We start from the raw sequence: 21544 nt of genomic DNA, 5'->3' as shown, positions 1-21544 counted from the left end.
TCTTCGAGATTTGTGGAGCACAAATCTTGAGTACCACACAATGATGCAGGGCTTAGGACGATGATTCGCTAGGGTTGACTGTAACACTGCCCTTTTTATTTTTTTAAAAAAATGAGATGAAGGGATTAATATCTCTCAAGTTTCGAGGGCTACTGTTGCCACACCAATTCCTATATAAATCGAAATAGCAACTCTCATGTCAAGGAATTGTATAACTTTCACAAGGCTAGTTTGGACATATTAATAATTATATAAAAACATATAAATCCAGAAGGCTACATTACATTACTCTAAATATATATAATAAAAAAAAAACAGTTTAATTCACACTGCTTATTTCATTTATTTAATTTCCCCCCAAAAAAAAAAAAAGTAATAAAAATAATAAACCAAAAAAAAAGTAAGGCTAACAAAGAGCAACTCTTGTACCGGCATGATCATCGTAACGGATCGTCTCGCGCCATCATTTACACTATACTTCAGAAGCAATCATAACAGATGATCTCCAAAGTAGTAGGAAATTAACGGTGAAGATTAATCAGAAAATAAAAATAAAAAAACAGAGAGAGAGAGAGAGAGATTCATGAAAATGACCGGCTATGAGTGGTCAAATTTTCAGCGATCTGAGCCAAAGAATGAAGATTACACCTTACAATAGTGTCGACAAACACACAAGTATCTTCCTTGGTATTTCCATGTGGGATATCAACTACGTACGATTCAACAACCACGGTTCCAGAACCGCTTGACGAAGGATGGAGCGTTGTCACGGATCTGTAGTTAGCGAGTCTGTGGTCCCCGCCAACAACTCTGAAGCTAATAACATGTCGTTCCTCGTCGAGTATCTCGAGACGCTCTGTACTTGATCCAGCGGGTAATCCAGATACCACTTGGACCTCTCTTAGAGTGCCGACATCTCCATGTCCCGTCAACACGTGGCAGCTTTTGACGAAGTGTTTGTATGATTGTGGGTTGTCGAAGCGGCGAACTACGGACCATACGGTGGATACGGGTGCGGATATGGGTTGGATGACCGCTGAGCAACACTGGTCGGATCCAATGGTGTGGGTGTGATGACGTGCGACTATGTCGGGTACGGGAGTGGTGCAGGGTAGAGGGACACGTTGGGTGTTGGGCTGAGATTGTTTGCAGTTAGAGGTGGTGGTGGCGGTGGCGGTGGCGGTGATGGTGATTCTGTGGAGTTGGATAGAGGATTTAGGAGTAGTTGAAAGCATTTCTTCTCTCTCTGCTCTGTCCTCTCTCTCTCTCTCTGCTCTCTTTCTGTTTCTCTGTCTCTTTTCAGTTTTGTAAGAAGAAGGGTTGGGGGATCCTGAGCTGTATTTAAGAAGAGAGAGGACAAGTGGGGTGATAAAATACTGCAAGTTGGTAGAGATGAAATTACTAAAGACACCCTTCATTAGAAAATTAGTGAAATTACAAGCTTATCCTGATCCTCAAGAAAAATGTTCAAAATGAAGAAAAGGCCATGAAAAGAGTGCGAAATGGCATTGTTGTTAGGTAAAGATATCAATTTTTGAATGTTTTAGGACACCCAAGAATACAATTTATATAATGTTTATATATTTAATCGACTCAAAAAAAGATACCCAAATCGTTAATGATTTTCTAACTCGAAAATTTGCATTCAGTTGACATGGTAAGGTCATAAAACTATTGATCGTTTCCTTGTGTATCCCGAAGAAAAAGATCTTTGATTTTGTGTCCTTAACATATCGGCTGAGTATAGATCGAGTGAAAATTTTTTAGTTAAAAAATCACAACTATACTGATGTGGAATATGCCCAGAATCATAGATTTTCTTTTCTTGAGATTTGCTGATTTTTTTTATTCTTTTTGAGTTAATTCAGCACAACTTTTTAGAAAATTGAATGGAATTAGTACTTCAACCATATTTATAAGAAATTCACATGGCAAGGTACAAATCCTCTCTAGTACTATTTTTTAGTTTCCTATAGTGATTTTTTTCACAGTGGGAGGATAGAGTCACTTTGATGATCAATAACACCTCAATCCTCTATTTTACTAAGCATAAATCAAATTCAGACATGAAAAAATAATAATAATAACCACCATCAAAAGTTTTGAATACTATTAAACACTGAACTCCCAAACTTTAAACTGTGTGGATTCACTATTTTGTTAATATGACAATCTCTCAACCATTTAAATCTATTACAGAAAAAGAAAAAAAAAGTACAACAGAGAATCCACTCCCCCTTCAATAACATTTCAATGATTAAATTAATTTCAATTTTGATGAAGTAATTGAGATATTATTGAAAATTTGAATATCTTGCTCTAACAAGTATCTTGAACGCATCTTTGATTTCAAATTATATAATTCCAAGTCTTCTAAAAATCAGTCTCATTTGTCGAGAAATGTCATCTTATGTAGTTCCCTTGGACTTGTCATTATGCCACACACTTGCCTAACACATAGGTCATTGATAGTCAAATTCCTTGGCATATGTATTAACGGGTCATGCACGTGGTTTGGTTAGTTTTTCTTTGTCCAACCATATGTAGTGATAAACAAACACATTAAAGGGCATTTTAGCCAATTCGTTAGAAAGAGTTTCCAATGTCACACAACAAGACAAAGTGGTGCACTTGTAATTTTACAGAAGAGATGGGTATTTTAATTAATATCTTAGCAAATGGACGACCCACTTGCAAGTTGCATGAGGTGTGAACCGGTGGATGAGAGATAAGCATCTCTCCGTTTTAGACGATTTTGAACAAGTGGGAGGGGTTAGAAATTTGTCCAATTTCCCCCTATTTAAGGCAAAGTTCAGATCCCCTACTCCTGGTGTTGAGTAACTTTATTCTACATCATGTCTAATCTTTGCCACGTGTCACAATATCTATGGTCAATTACATATTGAATTATTTTTTGCCGACAATTTAAGTGATATATACATATTAAAAAAGATCCCCTTGATTGATCATTTCTAAAAATGTGAATAAGACAAATAGAAATACCTCAGCATTGTTGGAGCCATAGTAACAAAAACTGATCTTCTTTTTTTTTCTGAAAAAAACGCGTTTAAAACGTGCTAGCATCTCTGACGATTCGTTTTTTTTTTTTTTTTCTTTTTATTTTAAACACATTTTTTCAAAAAAAAAAAAAAAAAACTTTTTTTTTTATATGTGAGATTTGATACATAATAGAATTTGGTGAATCATAATTGTAAAAATATGAGATTTAATGATAATGTCTTGATGTCATGATTTTTCTTTTATTTTCAATAGTTTATTATTTTGAACAAAAGTTATGTTGATGAGTAAATTGTTTTTTTATCATAACATGTATAATTATGTTTGAGAACATATTATATTGAAAATATATAATAAATTAAAATAAATATCTAATATATATCATAATTTTTAAAATATTTTTTATATCAAATACTTCATCAATTTTTTTTTTTTTGTCAAAATTTTCTCTTGCCATTTTAAACTTATACTCTGACATTGTGACCATGGTTGGAGTTAGTAACCAATGATTCTTAAGAGTGATTCATCAACCCAATCTCAACAAGGGGAATTTTATCAAGCCAATCGATCCGTTGCATTAGAAGAAATTAGATGCTCGTCTCCAGAGATACGTGATACAAAAAATGTTGAGTTCTTGAGTAGGAATGAGATTTAAATTTGATAAAAAGTTTTTCAAGGAAAAAAAAAGAGGAATACGCTTATATGAGAATTTTCTTCTTTATTTATGTTTTGATAACTGATCATCCCTGTAAACAGTGGACCAGGACCGTATCTAGGATTTTCCTAGTCCATAGACCATGGCCTTGTCCAAGGACTAGTCCCGGGGAACGTACAACGCCCGCACATCACATGCACTAGGTAAGTGAGGGTGTGCCCGGTGGCTCTTGACGAATAAATGTTCATACTGGTTATCAAACTCATGATTATGAGATTCTAATTTGAATGATTGTGAGGAATTGACTTATGCATCAGAGTCGATTTTACAAGTTCCACATCGATGAATTAAAGTATCGCTCTGGGGACAATTGGTATTGAAATGCCTCGAGGTACATATTTACCCTCTCACTTAATTACCGTTGGATTATATAATTATCTACCATCGGCCTTATGAATTTAGCATTGGGTGTGCTCCAAACATATTTGAATCTTATATCTTTGTTGTTTTTATTCTTTTAAGGAAAATACTGTGGTTAATGCGTAGGGCATTGTGTTCGATAGTGAGCTAACGTGGAAGTGTGCACGAAACCTTTGATGCTTTTACTTGTATCTCGAGGAAAATCATTTATGGTTCCGTGCACACTTTCACATCAGTTCAGTGTAGAATGCAGTGCCCTGGGCAGTCACTCTAAGACGACTCTTATTTTATAAGTCCACAACATTGGGCTAAATAAGATGTGCCACATGGCAAAAAATCATTTTAGGGTTGGGTATGTCACTCAACATCAAGAGTAGAGGATCTGCCCTCAAGCTTCTCCCACATATCCCGCCAGACTATATGCCCTTTTACTCTATCTCTTGTCACCTTTTCTTTATTCTCTATCATGACCCCATCTTTTTTTGGTCTTTTGTACATTTCTCTATCTAGACTTATCCACTCCAATCAACTTGCAGTTAAGGCCTCCTCATGTAAACTAGTCTTCTCCAAAGGATTTTTTTTTTTTCAGACCACTTCTTTATTTGAGGATATTTATGAGAAAATTGATCAACTTTTGACCAATTTATTATTCTGGCTCACTATTCATTTTAATTACCAAAATGTGAACAATAACAAATTCTGAGGTTTTTAAAGTGACAATTTAATTTGCAGGTTTAAAATGACTAATTGAAAAGAGTCACTTTAAACATTCGAAATTGTTACTTTAAACCTGCGAAATAGTCACTTTAAACCACTGAATTAGTTATCATTCTAAATTTTTTTTAACAAAAATGTGATCATTCACATTTTTATAATTAAAATAAATAGTTAGTCGGAATCGTAAATAACATATTTTCAGCTCACGAAGTGACAATTCACCCTTTAATTAAAGACCCATGAAGCTATCTCCCAAAGACCCTTCTTTACAACTTGTTAATACATTTATTGGGTTAGAGCCTATAGTCATGGTTAAAAATATCGGAATGTATCGATATCAGTCAAGATCGATACGAAACATTGACCCTAAAACATTCGATGTTTCAGGAATGTATTGGTTTGTATCAAATGTATTGGCCGATACCATATCAATTTTTTCATTAATTGATACGATATTTTAAACCATTCTTATAGAAATCAAAATGATTTCTGTATTAGTACAAGTATCCCTATGAGTTAAAATATGATTTATCTCCTATTATATATGTATCACCTCGTACCTAAGATGTTTAGATGAATAACAAGACATGCACAATAAAATCCCTTTATAGAAGTTAGGTAATTTCAAAGAAATTGTGCATGAATGCTTCCAGCAGTCAAATATAAGTGGATTGTCTATTGGATATAGAAAGAAAGAGTAAAGGCAATCTTTAAAATAATTGGAATTGACCAAATTGACAATAATTAGAATATAATTTTTTTGTTTTCCCTTAGCAAGTGAGCTTAGTGATTTAGTAATTAGATAGTTTAGCCAGGTTTTGAACTCAAGTCATGGTATTAACACTCACAGACTTTATCCAAATTAATAAGCTGGCACTGTTGTTGTTTGTGGAGCATGATATTTCTAGTCAATAAAGAGATACTGTAAATCAAGCTACGCGTTCATATCGATCATGCTTAGATTTCTTGAGGTATTTATATTTCTTATTTTTTGGTAAAATAGTGTAATTTGTAATTACGGATTTTCTCTTCATAGTGGAATCGGTGTGATCCGTGGGTATACCTCAATCTTGAGGGAACAACTTAAAAATCTATGTTTCTGTGTGTGATTTGTGTTTATTTCGATTGTCCTTGTTTTTCCTCAACAAACACCTTTTATTAGAGTCAAACAAGCCTATGATCTTCTAAACATAGGCAATGTAGGTTTTCTTACAAGATTAGAGACCCTCTTAAAACTATCCCTTTAACTTTTTTTCCCATCAACGAATGTATTTTCCTTATGAAGATCATGGATAGGTGGTATCTCCTAAAGTTAGCCACTAATCCCAACAAAATCATAATTCCTTAAGAGTCTATTTGGCCACAACAAAAATCGTTTTACATTGAATTGGATTTTTTTACCTTATAATAGTAAATCCTAAGCCGGATTAGCTTTCATGATGTTTGTTTGACATTAATCTTGATTTGGGTTTAATGTTCATAATTGATGCCTACTTTAGTGTAATAAATATTTCATTCAAATTTGGTATAAATTTTTTAACCAAAATAAATATCACAAAATAAAATCTTAAGAAAAAAATTTATATTTTAATAAACATAAGAATTATTCATCATCATGATTTGGGAAAATCACTCTACATTTATTAGCCGACAAAAAATTCTTTGTAACAATAAAAATAATTCAAACCCATTAAAATTTTGAATCTATATATGAAATTAACTAAACTGAAATTTCAAATTAATCAAAACTTGTAATTAGTTTGGGCTATTAATTAAGCCATGTGAACATATTGAAATTTTATTAAACTTTTTAGTCATTAAATAATAGTTTACTATAACTTTTCTATCTTATTTTTCTTTTCTGCTCTTAATCATTTGTTTAGACATGCAACACTTCTCCATTATGGTCAGTTATGTCTCAATTTTTCATAATGTAAAAGAAAGATAGTAAGGATTTCACCCTTACTAAGGGTCCTTAGCTCACCTAGTAACATCAAAAAACATGATCCAATCCTTCAGGGTTGTAGAGGACAAAATTCTATGAACCTTAGATTTTTTTTTTTCAAAAAATGTTATTTTTTTTACCATTGAATTTCAAATTTAATTTTGACAGTTATGTGAAAGTTCGGTAGCCATCAATTTTCAAAACCTTGGATCAATATATATATGAAATTTAGAGGGTTGTGATGTTGGATTGTTAATGTTAAAATCTATTTGAGTAAAACTACCCTTAGTAAGACTTAAAATCTTACTAAGTTAGTAAGGAAAATGTTTCTCAAAGAAGAGAGAGAAAAAGAGGGAGGGCCAGATGTAAATTGAGAAATATTGATATTAGAGTTTGATTATGTGAGGCTTTATTCAACTTTTGCAATGAATTTGAAAAAATAAAATAAAATATTTTTTTCTTTAAAGAAAATGGAATTTTACAAAAAGTGGGAAAGAGGAATCCCAGGGTTTTGGTGGGATTCCTCTTTCCAAGTTTTTTGGTCACATTAAGCTCCTATTGAAATACTTAAATCCGCTTAATTTTTTTATCCTTGAACAAACACAAATTTCAGGGATAACGTATCTTATACCACACCTTGAATACCTTTTCTTGATGGACAAACACGGCCGAAAGTGGAGTACTTATCTAAAACCTGATCAAAATATTACTTTATTTAAAATAATAATAAAGAATACAAAATATGGGCCTAAATTGTATGGAGAAAAGCCCAACAGACACGCTCTAGGAGTTTTGTTGGTACAATGAGAATGAAGCAAAACAAGTGCTACAAAAAAAAAAAGGAATAAATTCCCTCTAACAATCACAATATGTTGCTTTGGTGCAAAAGTTTTTATGGATACAAGTAAGGTAAAATGTTACCCTCCACATGCTCTCCCTACAAAATCTTGTAAAAAGAGACCAAAACAAGGAATTACAAAAACAAAACATTATTGGTTTTTTAGGGATAGAAAAGCTTAGCGTACAAGAGCTCATTCCAAGTATCTTGAAGGCCAGGCAAACACCAATGCACGCAATCAGCGTAGCTTACTGGGTTTGCTAACTGTTCTGGAGTAAGTGGATTCCACTGCTTCTTGTATATCGATGTGTGCGCATCCTTACGATACTCTGATAGTTGGGTGATGTTGAGAAATGTAATGGGTACCGTAGATATACTAAATTCTTCTTCAATTACCTTCATTATGCTTTTGCGGGATCCGTTGCCCCAATATGTTGGATCTTCAATAGGAGTGGTTTGATTGTAACAATTGCCTCCGGGGCCATCTCCCCATTCAATGCTCCTGCCAAGCGTCCATGATTAGGCACATTTGCATGCGTACGTGTGTGTGTGTGTGTGTGTGTGTGTGTGTATGCCCACTTGTGCATGTATAGTTTTGATTATGTCACAAATAATACATGTATAAAATGCATATTCTTAAGAATAATACACCAAAAAAATATTGTAACTCCGCCCCCTTAATTTACGAATGTATCTCATGGCATTAACAATGCATCTTATGTTCAATTACTAATAATATCCAAGCTCAAAAACAAGTTCTCTTTAAAATACAAAAATCAGCTATGGAGTAATTCACTTACTTTTCATGGTAAGGTGACATGCTAGTGAACAAAACCCTAGCCTTCTTGGGGTCAATATTCCTATGTACCCAATTCACCATACTCTTCATTGCCATTCGATAGGCATCTTCGGTTTCCATCTCCGTGATTTCTTTCTTCTCATCGTCAAAAGACCCTTGCCTATCGATGATAACAAAACGAGTTATTTATTATAAAAAATAAAAAAGTAAAAAGTAAAAAAAGTAGGGGTATTTTACCAAATAGGGTAAGCGAGAAGCCAAAATTACCATGCCATTAAATTTTAAAAATATTTAACATATAGTAGATATCTCTTATTTGATAATGAAATCTTTTTACTGAACAGATATTATACTTGCATTTACTTTTATACTCTGTAGTATGTGCATATGAAACCTTTTCCTTATTAACATAGTAAGATTTTGAGCCTTATTAAAGGTTTTTTTGTTCAAATGGATTACCACATTAGAAATCCAACGCCACAACCCCTTAAGTTTCATATAATATCTCATATCAAAAAAATAATTTCTTTTGAACTAGATCCAAGGTTTTGAAAATGAACAGCTACCGAACTTTCACGTAACTCCCAAACTTAAAAATGAAATTCAATGGTGAAAAATAATTTATTTTTGAAAAAAAAAATCAAAATTCATATAATTTTGACCTCTACAACCCTGAAGCATCGAATCATGTTTTTGGATGCCAAGAGGTGAGCCCACGCACCCTTAGTAAGCCTAGGGGACTCTCTGCATTTATTTGAAGTTGATGAATAAGAGTAAAAAAGTAAATTTAAAATAAAAATAAAAATGGGTGTACAGTACCATGTGTGGTAAAAATATTTTATCACCACAGTGGGGGTATCCCCTATCTTCAAATATTTTAAAGAGTAGCCTTAGTAAGGCTTCTAGCCTAATTATGTGAGCTTTTCTATTTTGAAAACCGCTAACAACACTGTAATTTAGCCTTCTTGTGTAACTTGATTTGTTACCCCCAACCCCCATCCAAAGAAAAAAACTAAATAAATAACTGATGAAATCATTTGAAGGGTAGGAGTTACAGAATTTGCATCTTCATGCCAGTCATCCACCAAAGATAGGTGTTAAACACCAAAACATCGACTCCCTCCCAATGTTGACCGTGCGTATTTATCGAACCCTGACGAATGATTCGATCTTTCCCCCTGTGTATAACAGCATTATCGGAGTTTGATTCTAGAAGAAATGGAGCCCAGTAGAACTCGATCGTTGCATTGTACTCCTAACAATCGTCATGTAAACAAAGCTCAAAGTATAGGCTGCAGCACAACATAGAAAATTTAGTAAATAATGAAATACATGAAGAAAAATTCAATATTACCTCGGCCTTAAAGACCGTAAGCGAGTCAAAGGTTTGCATCGATTTAGCACTTTCGGGGATGATTCGATGGAGAAGACAGACCATGGAAACGAACTGACCCCGATTCAAAGAGTCTCCAACAAACATCATCCTCTTCCCTCGAAGCTTCTCCAACATAAAAGTTGCATTGAAACTGTATTTGGTGATGAACATATCAATTAAGCGAAAACCTTTAATGATTCAATATCAATCATGGTTTTAAATCTTGTCAGAGACCGAGACAGCTTGTCCGAATTGGCTTGATATTGTGCACCAACAAGCCTAGTTGACAAGTCGTCTCAAAGACATGGTTTGTTTTAATTTCAAGGCATTTTTTTAAATCTCATCCATGACAACTCGGTCTCGTTCATGGACGAGACAAGATGTTACTAGGATTAAAAGTTTTTTCTATAAAAGATATTGCAATTGAGATGCAAAGATCATCTTCAATTTTATAAAATTTCTCTTTAAGAGTTATTTTCTGGTGGACTCAAGATTTTATTAGTCTCTTATTGTTTCAAACTGCATCATTTTCTCATCAAAATCATTTTCCTTACTGCGTGTTTCCATGCAAACTGACCCTTAAATTTCTTTTTTTAAGTTGGAAAACTCAACCTGGGTAGAGAACACCCATGAGGCTGCCACCTCCAGAACTGGTAATCCTTATCAGGCCTCCCATGTTCTTGACAAGTCAGCTGAGCTTGTATATAAGGGCACTCCCGCTCATCATAAATCGGCCGAGTTGACTCATCACGAACCCACTTCCCACTAAACACGTCGCACACTGACCCTCCCTCCACCTGATCACCAATTGCAAACGGTAACCTGTTCTCTATCCCCAAAAAACAAAACTCACTCAGAAAAAGAATCAATCCTCACGTAAAAAAAGAATTCACGACTCGTAGAACTCAGTAAACTCGACTAGTTTTACGTGTATCCTCACCTGTTTTCAATGTGGGTCGGTCTGGTTTTCGTTGTTCTGGGTTGGGTTCGAAGTGAAATGGTTGCCCAAAGAAGCAATTGAGATCTTCTTTGTAGAGAACAGCAACGAAGACGATGAAAGATATGAAAGCGAAGAGAAATGGAGAGAGACGAGTCTTTCTCAAAGAGAGAGAATATGGAGAGGAGATTAAGGGCTTCATTTGGAACAATTTTTTGTGCTCTTGAGCCTTTCTTACATGCGAGATGCGAGAGAGTCAAATAAATAAAGGTGAATTTAGATATACCCCTCCATGTTTAGGTGAGTATTTCAAATACCCTCCTTATGTTTTAAAATTGATGGTATGCCCTTTTTGACTACAGTCTTTTGTTATAGACATTTTGAGAAAATGACCTAAAGGCCCTCATTTTCAACCTTTAGCAAAAAGAACTCCTTTATTTTTCTCCCAAAAGTCAATGATCTTCCATTTCTTCAAATTCTATGGTAAAATATGAGTCATGATAATTTGACTTCCCCACATGGCATGCTCAAAATACTCTCTTGACATGGCATGTGCTAGAACCATAGACTTTATGCCTCGGGAAATACAACTGCACATCCCCATAAATATGTGCAGTTATGTATCTCGATGAAAAAAAGACACATCCCACGTCAAAAGAGTATTTTGAGTATGCCACGTGGGGGTGTCAAATAATCCATTCGTTTTTAATCCTTGGCAGAAAATTCTATATTTTTCTACCCAAAAATATATCATTTTATATATCCCAAATAATCGTCTTTTTTCTTTTTTTTGCGGGGTTCGAAGGGTGAAGTAGATAGGATATTAAGGTTGAAAATGCAAGATTTTGAGAGTAAAAATCAAATGTTTTTTTTTTTTTTTTTGGCTTGAGACTGAAAATGAGGGTGTTTGGGTTATTTTTTGTTAGTACATTAGAGAAGACCAAGGTCAAGGAGTATGTCATTAGTTTGAAAACACAAGGGGTTATTTTGAATATTCACAAAAATATAGAAGGGTATATCTAATTTACCTAATAAATACATAGGTATGAAGAAGCACATGAGGTGTGGATCCGATCCGATTTTCTCAAGAAACCAAACTAAACTGAATCCGAAACCAACTTACATAAATAAATTCCATTCTTCGACCAGGATTATATCTTATATATGTATGATTAGCATTCAATTGATTAATAAAATTGGTATGACTTAAAAGTTTTGGATTAGGCTGATTTTTTTTAGGATGATTTCAACAAGTGTGGATCCGATTTGATTTTCTCAAGAAACCCAAACCAATTGGATCGGAAACCAACCTACATAAATAAATTCCATTCTTGACCATAATCTATGATTATTTGAAAAAAATATATATCATTTTAATTTTGACCCTACAACATAACAGACACTCATAGTCATAGGGGCCACCTCACGATCGTTTAAGAATTATATGTTGAAGAAAATGACTAAATATCATCAATTAAATAACATTAATGACTAAAATATCCATAACATATACAAGTTATTGTAATAATAATAATTATTATTATTAGTTTGGTAGTATTAGTCAAGTTATTTTAACTAAAAATGGAAAAATATAATTTTTTTTTGTTATACTTTTAATTTGTAGGATACTGACAAGTTTGGACCAACTCCGAGAAATGTAAGCCGTTTGATTAGACAGATTATGTGATTTGGACCGTACGATCCTTTTAAATAAATGATGGAAGTTTTAGCTTTTAATTATATTTTATTTTTTCATAAAGAAATGGTACCAAAAAAACAAAAAGGAAATGTAATGGGGAAGGTATGGTGGTGGGAAGCTAGCTATCACTTTTGTTTCTTAGATTAGAAGGCAAGGAAACGTTAAGTTGTCAAAATTTCAAATAATTTTCTTATTTGCTTAAAGGTTTCAAGACAAGTTAGGTTGGACAAAGGGAGTATTTGGTGACATTTCAGGTTCAGTTGGCTGGAAAGAGAAAGGGCTGTCAATGGGTCGGATCAGATCCAGTTTCAGTTGGCTCGATTTGCTCTAATAACTTAGGATATGGATCCACTAGAACACGATTCGATATCTTTTAGATATTGGTTCTTGATCAACCATATACAATCCGAAAGAAATCAAGTCTAATAATTTATGAGTAAGTATCTAAATTACATTATATATTTTATTTAATTAACCTTATTCTGAGGTCAGTTAAACAAAATTTATTCCTCCATTTCACTTTATCGAGTATATTTTTATTTTATATGTAATTTTAACTGATCCTATTTAATTGTTGTTGGATTAGATTTGGTGCAAAGTAAGTTATCATTACAGAATAAAGTTTCTTACCATCACAAAATGTCAAGTTCACCACTTTTTATTTACTGTCGAAGTTTGACAATTTTTTACTTAGTGTGGAATTCACAAATTTTTTCTTAATAGTTCACAATTTTTATTGCACTATTTACAATCGAGTTCTCTACTTTTTAAATAAAAAGGGGTAAACTTGACAACGGTAAAACCCATCCATTTTCAATTTTCGTTTTTTTTTTTTAACTAAAATACATGAAAAGATGAATTACAAACTTGAGATAACCACTTGTTTAGATAATTTCAACCCAAAAGAATCATTCTTAACCAATTTTCATCTAAAAATTAAGAAAAATGTGAAGAAAAAAAAAATCCTAATTTTTCACATTCAACTTCAAAATATTTGAAAAAAACTTTGAAAATGACTTATTCTTCCTTCATAAATCATTTCCAACGAAATATCTCCGAAACTCAATTGAGATGTCAAAAATACAATTTTTTTGGTGAGAACAATGAGTTGAATGGTTAACGTGAGAAAGGTAGGAGATGTCCAGGGAAGGTTAAGAAAAGAAAAGTGTATTAAATGAACTATTAAGAGACCACCCAAACCTTAAAGACTATTTAGAAAAAAAATCCCTCCACCAGGGTCCTTTAAGTAATTTTGCCTAAATAGTTACTACTTTGATGGTAGAATGTGCAGATCAACCAACACTAGTAAACAAACTTAACATTTGGCAATGAATGTGATACACAATTCATGAACTCAAACAATTAAGATAAACCAGATGTAGGTTCATAATTTGATGGACCCAAAATTGCAAGAATTGGGCAAATTCAAAATTTCTGATCTACAGTTAGATTGGGACCATAAAAGTAAGAAATTGACTTAAATACCAAGAGTCACAGATTTAAGTGTTCCAACTTACCCTTTTTTTATTGGAGAAGATAGGGGCATGGACGTCGAAATTGAGTAAAAATACTAAATCTTGAACACTTACAAATCTCCATAATTTGCATTTATATATAGATACACTGAGCTTCAGAAACACCAGATGAATGATTTCGAAATGCCAAACGGGTCAGTCGCTCCTTTGGGAACCATAACCATGATCCAAGACTAGCACGGCTGCTTTGTCTAAGTAGAGAGACTGAAGAGATCTTTAAATTGCTGCATCGCCACCTCCCATCATCTACATTAAAAAAAAAAAAAGAAAAAAAAAAAGTGGTCAGATTTAACTAAGATGAAATTAAATCCACAAGAAGTACAAGCATCAAAGAACATAGAGAGTATTCTTCGAAAACAATATAATCTTAGGTGAGAACAGAATAGGAATTTAATAAATTCTTATAAATTGGTGATTCAATCTATAAAGTTTTCTCTGGAGTTTTGTTTTCCGCTGTCTTGACCATCTGAGAAGATAATTTGTTTGGATTCTCGAGAATGTACAACAATTGTTTCGTTGCCTGACTTGAATAATATCTTGAAAATAAGTTTCTCAAAAGAATAATTCTCCCTAGAAATTAAGAGAGACCCAATCTAATTGCTCCATTGATACTGCAGAGAATTTCATGGGCTCCAACATGGAAGATCGCACACGGTGTGGTGTACAGAGGTGGAGTATAAACAATTTCTTTTAGTTGCTTACATCGACATACGGTTGAAACAATTACATGATTTCTCCAAATCATTAAAAACAATGAAAAAAATGGATGGGTTCAAAAAAGAACCTCAAGAATAGTCTACTACTTTATTCAATTAATATATTGAAAACTTGAAAAAATACAGCATCAACTTGAAGGAGAAAGAATTAATTACCTTAAAAAAATCCCCAAACATCCCTTGAAGAGGATTTCTACGTCGTACTCCATAAAACTTCTCTGCAATCTCGTCAAGTAACTAAAACATCTAGGTGTTAGAATTTACATATACCTAGCATTCGCATTAAACTGATAATGACAAGTGAAGATCACTAGTTGCTGTATCATTCACATAAATAAATAAAAAGGGTTTTGGTAACATGTGCCCCAAGGGCACATGTTAAGATGCATTTAAAACACCTGAAAATAAGCATTTGATACATTTTAGGTAGTAAAATAAAATTTTGAAGTGTATTTAATGCATCTTAACGTGTGCCCTTAGGGCACAAGATAACAGCACTCTCATACACAAACCTGGGAGAATAGTCACATATATCATAAATAAAAGAATGAGTTAAACTGCCAACTTGTCATCTAGGAACTTGTTTGGGAAATACCATAATGCAAGAAGCACATTAGCACGAGATCAACCTTAGAAATGAAAGAAGAAGCAAACCTCATTAAATGCAGGATCTCTATCTATGCTTGACTTGTAATTTTGTCGCAGCATCCTAAAAAGTGGCAAAGCATCTCTTTCCAACCTGCATGAAAGGACACCAATTGATCTTTTATCCACTGTGTCAAATAGTAGCTAGTCTAAATTGAAAGTTAACATATTAGATATTTTAATTCAATTGACATGGTTTGAATAAGGATATTTGGTTGTCAATCCGATTTGCTTGACAACTTCTGAATTTATGTTCGTGAAAAACATTTGTTCTCTGGATGGACTAGATTGAAAAAATAGTGTTTTGTGTCTTAGGGAACCTTTTATGAGTGGAAAACAGAAATGGGACCGTCAATCCAGAAAACCAGCCAATACAAGCAAACTCAAAATACATAGAGATTCTAACTATAATCCACGAAATTTTCCTCTACTTTGTAGCAATGCCCTGCACTAAAACATAGTGAAACATAATCAAATATGAATAAGAAAGACTTACGTCTGTAAAAGATATGTGATGAACTTGATCAAATCTAAGTCTACAAAGTCGAGCTTCTTTGATTCCGCTTGCTTCTTTAATTCATCCATGACATAGTTAGCATCTCTGAGATTTCCTAGTGATAAATACCTACAAGAAAAAGCCTAAACTTCACAAGTGGCAGAACCTTATCTGGCAAAAGGACATGAAATTTAAAATTGAAGAAGCAGTTTGGATATGCAATACTTCACATATTTTCCATTATTTAATGTGTTTTTCGTAGAACATGTCACCAAAATGCATTTTGGAGAGAATGCATTGTGCAATGCAAGATAGATGACTTACATAAGAACTGCCCGGGCAATGGCCAAATCATCTTCACCTGGATAGCACTACATTGTTAAAAAGAGTACCCGTCAAACATATTTGGAGATAAGAACTTAGCAAAGTATAATATTGCATTATTTTATGTGTATATTTTTCTGTCAAAAGATAAGGCTAAATCATCTATTAATTTTGGATAATGTGAAAAAATGGAAGGAAATTGGGGGAGGAGGGATCCCAAAAAATATAATGCCATATTCAATAGTAAATTGCCCAAATTAATTTTGGATACAAAAATGTAGTTTCTTTTAACTGTAATCACTGCTTCCTTGTCTTAATGAAGGGATGTTGTATTTAAACCCAAAGATCAAGGGTTCAAGAAGTGATGAAAAGGAGAAGAAGAAAGACGCTTCTTTAACAGTAAAAACCCAAATAAACCATGTGAATGGAACTTAAAAGCCAAATAAAAACATTAAAGCTTCGTCCACAAGCAGTTTAGCTCCTGCAGACAATGAAACATACTAAATGCATGACAATGAGATTCCAATTTAACCAAATGGGATAATATAGTGAAGTTGCATTTTTTGTATCATAACGTAAGTTTTTTGGAAAAAAAAAAAAAGGAATTATAACTTAAACATGTTCATCAGAACAAAAGGATTTCGAGTACCAAAGAAAGCTAACCTTGCCCATAAAATTTACTAATGCAGAAGCAAACTTCTTTGGGTTGTTCCCTCGAACAAAATGAAGTGACACTCTAGCCATATCCTGCAAAGCAGCAGCATATTGTTATTGACTGAGCCAACAAATTATATGAGACAACATGTAAAAGCATATGATGCATCAAGACCTCTTATCTATGATCAAGATTTTAATTATCGATGTTAGACATGTTTCAATCCTGAACGAACAAATCGAAATCATCAACACCACCAAAGCCTTATCCATAAAAATTGGGGATGATGATTTCCGAGGAGATCATCCATCTAGCACTACTCTTCCCCCTTGATGGGATCTTGGCCTAATGAAATGAAATCTTGAAATTTAGATATTTTGCCAAAATTATGGTCAAGGTGCTGGAAGTTTTGTATCAGGACTTAGTCATGATTTCTTGCTCGAAATCAAAACAAGATTATAAGATGTTTGCCAAAATGTAAGACCCTGATAGCAATATGTATTGGACTAGATAGGGAGACCCCATTTTCTAAAAAATTTCCGTGCCAGACACCTTTGTTACACTCAAATGTCAGATACCTTCTAAAACACTTTTTTTTTTAAAGAAACCTAAAGTTACTCAAATAACAAGCATTGAGATTGTAAGAATTTCCCTTCAGCCTTATTGAAACAGATATCCAAGAAAACTTCATGAGGCTGACGATCAGTAACAAACTAGCAGAAAACCATAAAGCCGATAAATAAAGAAGGAAAATTGTATGATGATCCAGTCACAGCCTAGAGTTCCCTAATAGAATTACCAACTCAGGAGATTCAGAAAATATGTATTCAGCTAACATATCATGTAGTTCAGGAGATCCACTTCTGGGAGCTCCAAAATCCGCAGACCACCTAAGGAAAGAAACATGAATAGCCAAGTGAATATGGATCAATGAATGATAGAAGAAAACATAGAATTAGCACACCAGAACTGGCAGACATGTAAGAGGATAAAGCACCCCTCTGAGACTAAAAGAAGAGCAGATAGACTACAAAGAGAATAATAGATGCCATTCCAACCACATCACAGTGTTAACCATATGTCAACAGGATTCCATAAAGAACCTGACTTAGAATTTGGAGGAAGTATCAAAGACACAAGAGATGATGAACACATTTCATAGCATCCATATATAAGTGGTGCTCAAAGGCAACAGAATAAAAGCATGAACACAGCAACCCTTTTTGAACCAAGGAGGGAAAGAGAGGGGACAGAAGGATCTCACTTGAGTGCAGCCCTCAAGAATGATGAACAACCCTCCACACGTGTTTTTGCAAACCCAAGGGCTTCAGAAAGCTTTTGCATGTCATCATCATCCTCTAAGTGTTGTGGCACAGAAAACTGTGGAAATTCCTGGTAAATTTTCCTGACACGGTCTAATGTAAATGTCAGTCATAATTATGAGAAGAGAAATACAAAAGTGAGAACTGAAGAAAATAAAAGCAAAAAAGAAAAATGTAGACCAACCACAAAACATGCCAATGCATAAAAAAGATAAATTTTAACCTGATTGACAAAACATGACATTTATGTTTAAAAATCAACTCTAACCACTGAACTTTTTAAAAATTACGGTCGGACAGTGGCCACTCTCGGTAGAACAGTTATGGATTTTCAGCGGCTAATTAATAGATGCAATAATACATAAGATATATTGAAGATATTTGGGGTTGGGAAATTCCTAAATTTTAAAACTAAAATAAGAGAACGTGTAAGCAAGTGGTACCAGTTATATCACAAGAAAAGAACCTCACCAAGAGTTTCTTCACTGTAAGGAAATTTCCCTTTAACAAGTGTCTCCACAAACAACACGGAAAGTTCAGCTCCACAAGTAACCTGAAAACATTTCATGTAGCAGCATATAAATAAAATAAATTCTGAAAGAAAATAAAATTAGGAATCAGGGAGAATAAGACAACAAATATTTCGTGACATATTCTCTGAGAGTTTTAATAGAATAGAACTTCATCTTTATGGTGAAAGATAGATCAGTCCACTTTGAATAATAAATAAAGATCAATCTAATGAACATATGATATTATTTTAAGTAAATTAATAGCAATTGAATTGAGCAAACTTTCACTGGAATCATGAATTTGTGTGACATACACTATATAATCTAAACATAAAATAATAACAATTATCATCATCATAATAATAATAATAATAATATATAATAATAAAAATGTAAAATGTAAATAATAATAATAATAATAATAATCATTATAAGAAGATAAAAACTAGCTTTAATTAGAGATGAAACTTGGAAGAACATAACCTGCCCATGTTTCAGTTGAATACAAGCACCTGATTGTAAAATATCCAAGGCTTCGGTATACCTCTCAGAAGATACATATCTGTAATCAAGTATACACATTTTCATCAGTGCACATGCCTTAATTTCTTTTTCTTTTTTTGATAAGTATAAATGTATTAATAAAATAAAACGAAGGACAAGATGGCCCCCATACAAAGCACAAAAACCAAAAAAAAAAAAAAACACAACACGCCACTACAAGGAGTAGAGCTCCTCCTCCCACTTAAAAACAAAGTCCTCAAAAAACACTCCATCGAAGTCCTTACTCATCTTACACCAGTAGAAGAACAAACCCAAGATCTCCTATATCACCTCATATAGCTCTTCCCAAATGAAAGAACAGAAAACAAAATTTTCCAAGGTAAGCTCATTGTCCACAGCTCTAAATGTACTGATTTTAAAAAAAAAATGTCCCTGGAGAAAATTACTGAGGTGTAAAAACCATCATTTGACAATAACCACATTCGAGATTCGACAACAACAACAACAAAGCCTTATCCCGAACATTTGGGTCAGTTGAACGAGTTAATTCCATTCCACTGTCCAAAGCCAAATGCTTTTTTAATGAAAGGGGGTTCAAATTCGCTCTCATTATCTCCATCCACATTAAAAATAGATACCTTCTATTGCCATACCAACTTTTGCTAACACCACCCCAATTCATATGTAAATCACCAAAGAAATAGCACACACACAATTGTGGTGCCATTAGTAAAAGTTGGTGTGGCAATAGAAGCTCTCTAAAAATAACGACATTCAACTTATCCCAAAATGAGTGAACAAGATGAAGGTAGGGAGTAGTTAACCATCAAAATATATAGAGAACTATATTACACATACCAGCATCAAACAATTTCCATGATGATTGACATTCATGTGAGTCCAATCTTTCTTTCATTTTTATTATTTTTTTTAACTTTGAAAGAGATATAAAATGTGCTCCAACACGGATCAAAGCGTTCAGAATAAATATTCGTTCTTTAAAGGGTTTTTTTTTCTTTTAAAGGTATACTTTCTCTGTCTGCCCTGGCTATAACATAGACTCTGACCCATACCACAACGATTTAAGATTACATACAAATTTGAAGTCTCCAATACAAATAAGGATCCCATTTGGAGTACCCCGAGTAGAATAGGCGACCTTAATTTACACTAATCAGCATTCCAAGCAAGTGGGTATCAGTGTTTCACATCCCATGACATAAATGTTACCAAATCGGATACCCAATAAGTAAATAAAGATAATTTTCAAACCTTGCAGTAATAGACTTGTACATCTGTTGGGCTCCATAGTAATTACCATCATTTACAGTCTTCTCTAACTTCTCTATTGTCTGCATTTTAACAGCCAATAATACAAAATTCAACCAAATGAACTCAGATGTCTACAATTACTCATTAAACCCAAATAAAAAATGCAAGCATGAGCACTTCATCAACATTTCAACATCCCTAACTTATAAAGATTCAATTTTTTTTTTCTTTTAATAAGATGTACTTGAACCCATCAGAGCTATGGGTCCAAGCCCAAACTAAGAATATTCCATTGTAAATCTTTCAACATTTGCAATCTCTAAAAAGAAAAAATCTATCGGAGATCCATTTATACGATTCGAAACTCGACTTTGTGATTCGATTTTTGAGAAATTAGGGTTTTTGATCCGTCCATCAATTGTGGGGTTAAAAAAAAAAACTGATTTTTTTTCAAATAAGAAAAAAAGGCAAAATTAGGGTTACCTCTTGCGAGGGAGGCAATGCTCCTCTTTTGGGTCTCTCTCTCGCCATGAAAATTGATTCTTCTTCTTCTTCCTCGCAATTAGTAATTTTATATAATTTAAGGTTTTTAAGGAATTTCATCTGGACTTACGGAATAAACTATGGTAGACGATAAACAAGTGTCTATAAGAGGACATTAAGCCACGTGGCAAACTACATGGCAATATAAGTATAGAAGGGGTTTGAAATAGGATTCCTCATATTAATCTTATCTAAATTCTTTCAATTTGACCTTTTTTCTGTTTGATTCATGGTTTTTAAACTCGGTATCGCGTCTCGTCTCGTTCAGTTTTGATACTGAGTCGTCTCGGATGATTTTTCGATACGTTTGAGACGTCTCGTGAGATAACTCGAAAAATTGTACATGAGATGTTAAACTCAATCAAAAAAATGACTTTGGGAGTTTGTCTCGTTCAACTCTGATATCGAGTTAACTCGAGCGATACATCTTGGTCTCGAACGAGTTTAAAAATCTTTGATTTCATATTTGATTATTTATGCAATTATCACTACCCTTACAATAAAAATAGAAAATTGGAATTTTGACAACTTATTCCATTTTTATTTTTCGTCTTTATCTTAAATTAAATAATTGATTTTTCTCTTTTATTTAATTAAATAATTGATTTTTGTAATAT

The 21544-nt window shown here is 33.4% G+C and overlaps 2 protein-coding genes and 1 pseudogene across 2 annotated transcripts; all 3 read right to left on the bottom strand.

Moving 5' to 3' along the window:
• Positions 1-230: 230 nt before the first annotated feature.
• Positions 231-1322, bottom strand: LOC147385071 (abscisic acid receptor PYL4 pseudogene; annotated as a pseudogene).
• Positions 1323-7450: 6128 nt separating this feature from the next.
• Positions 7451-10936, bottom strand: LOC147385070 (protein trichome birefringence-like 33). The gene is made up of 6 exons (XM_086426714.1): positions 10708-10936; positions 10380-10596; positions 9747-9918; positions 9448-9647; positions 8394-8552; positions 7451-8095 (listed from the first exon to the last, which is right to left on the bottom strand). Exons 1-6 carry the CDS (start codon positions 10904-10906, stop codon positions 7756-7758), a joined length of 1287 nt encoding a protein of 428 aa, XP_086282840.1. The 5' UTR covers positions 10907-10936; the 3' UTR covers positions 7451-7755.
• A 2829-nt stretch (positions 10937-13765) lies between these two features.
• On the bottom strand, positions 13766-21022 carry LOC147385069 (golgi-to-ER traffic-like protein). The gene is made up of 12 exons (XM_086426120.1): positions 20868-21022; positions 20385-20464; positions 19092-19170; positions 18568-18649; positions 18039-18189; positions 17574-17664; positions 16783-16866; positions 16120-16166; positions 15796-15924; positions 15309-15393; positions 14811-14891; positions 13766-14184 (listed from the first exon to the last, which is right to left on the bottom strand). Exons 1-12 carry the CDS (start codon positions 20985-20987, stop codon positions 14155-14157), a joined length of 1059 nt encoding a protein of 352 aa, XP_086282246.1. The 5' UTR covers positions 20988-21022; the 3' UTR covers positions 13766-14154.
• Between the last annotated feature and the right edge of the window lie 522 nt (positions 21023-21544).

This window comes from Akebia trifoliata, chromosome 15, assembly GCF_017979445.1.
Source record: "Akebia trifoliata isolate Shusen 1 chromosome 15, ASM1797944v1, whole genome shotgun sequence".
Classification (NCBI taxonomy): Eukaryota; Viridiplantae; Streptophyta; class Magnoliopsida; order Ranunculales; family Lardizabalaceae; genus Akebia; species Akebia trifoliata.
This window is presented reverse-complemented; position numbering and strand designations above follow the sequence as displayed.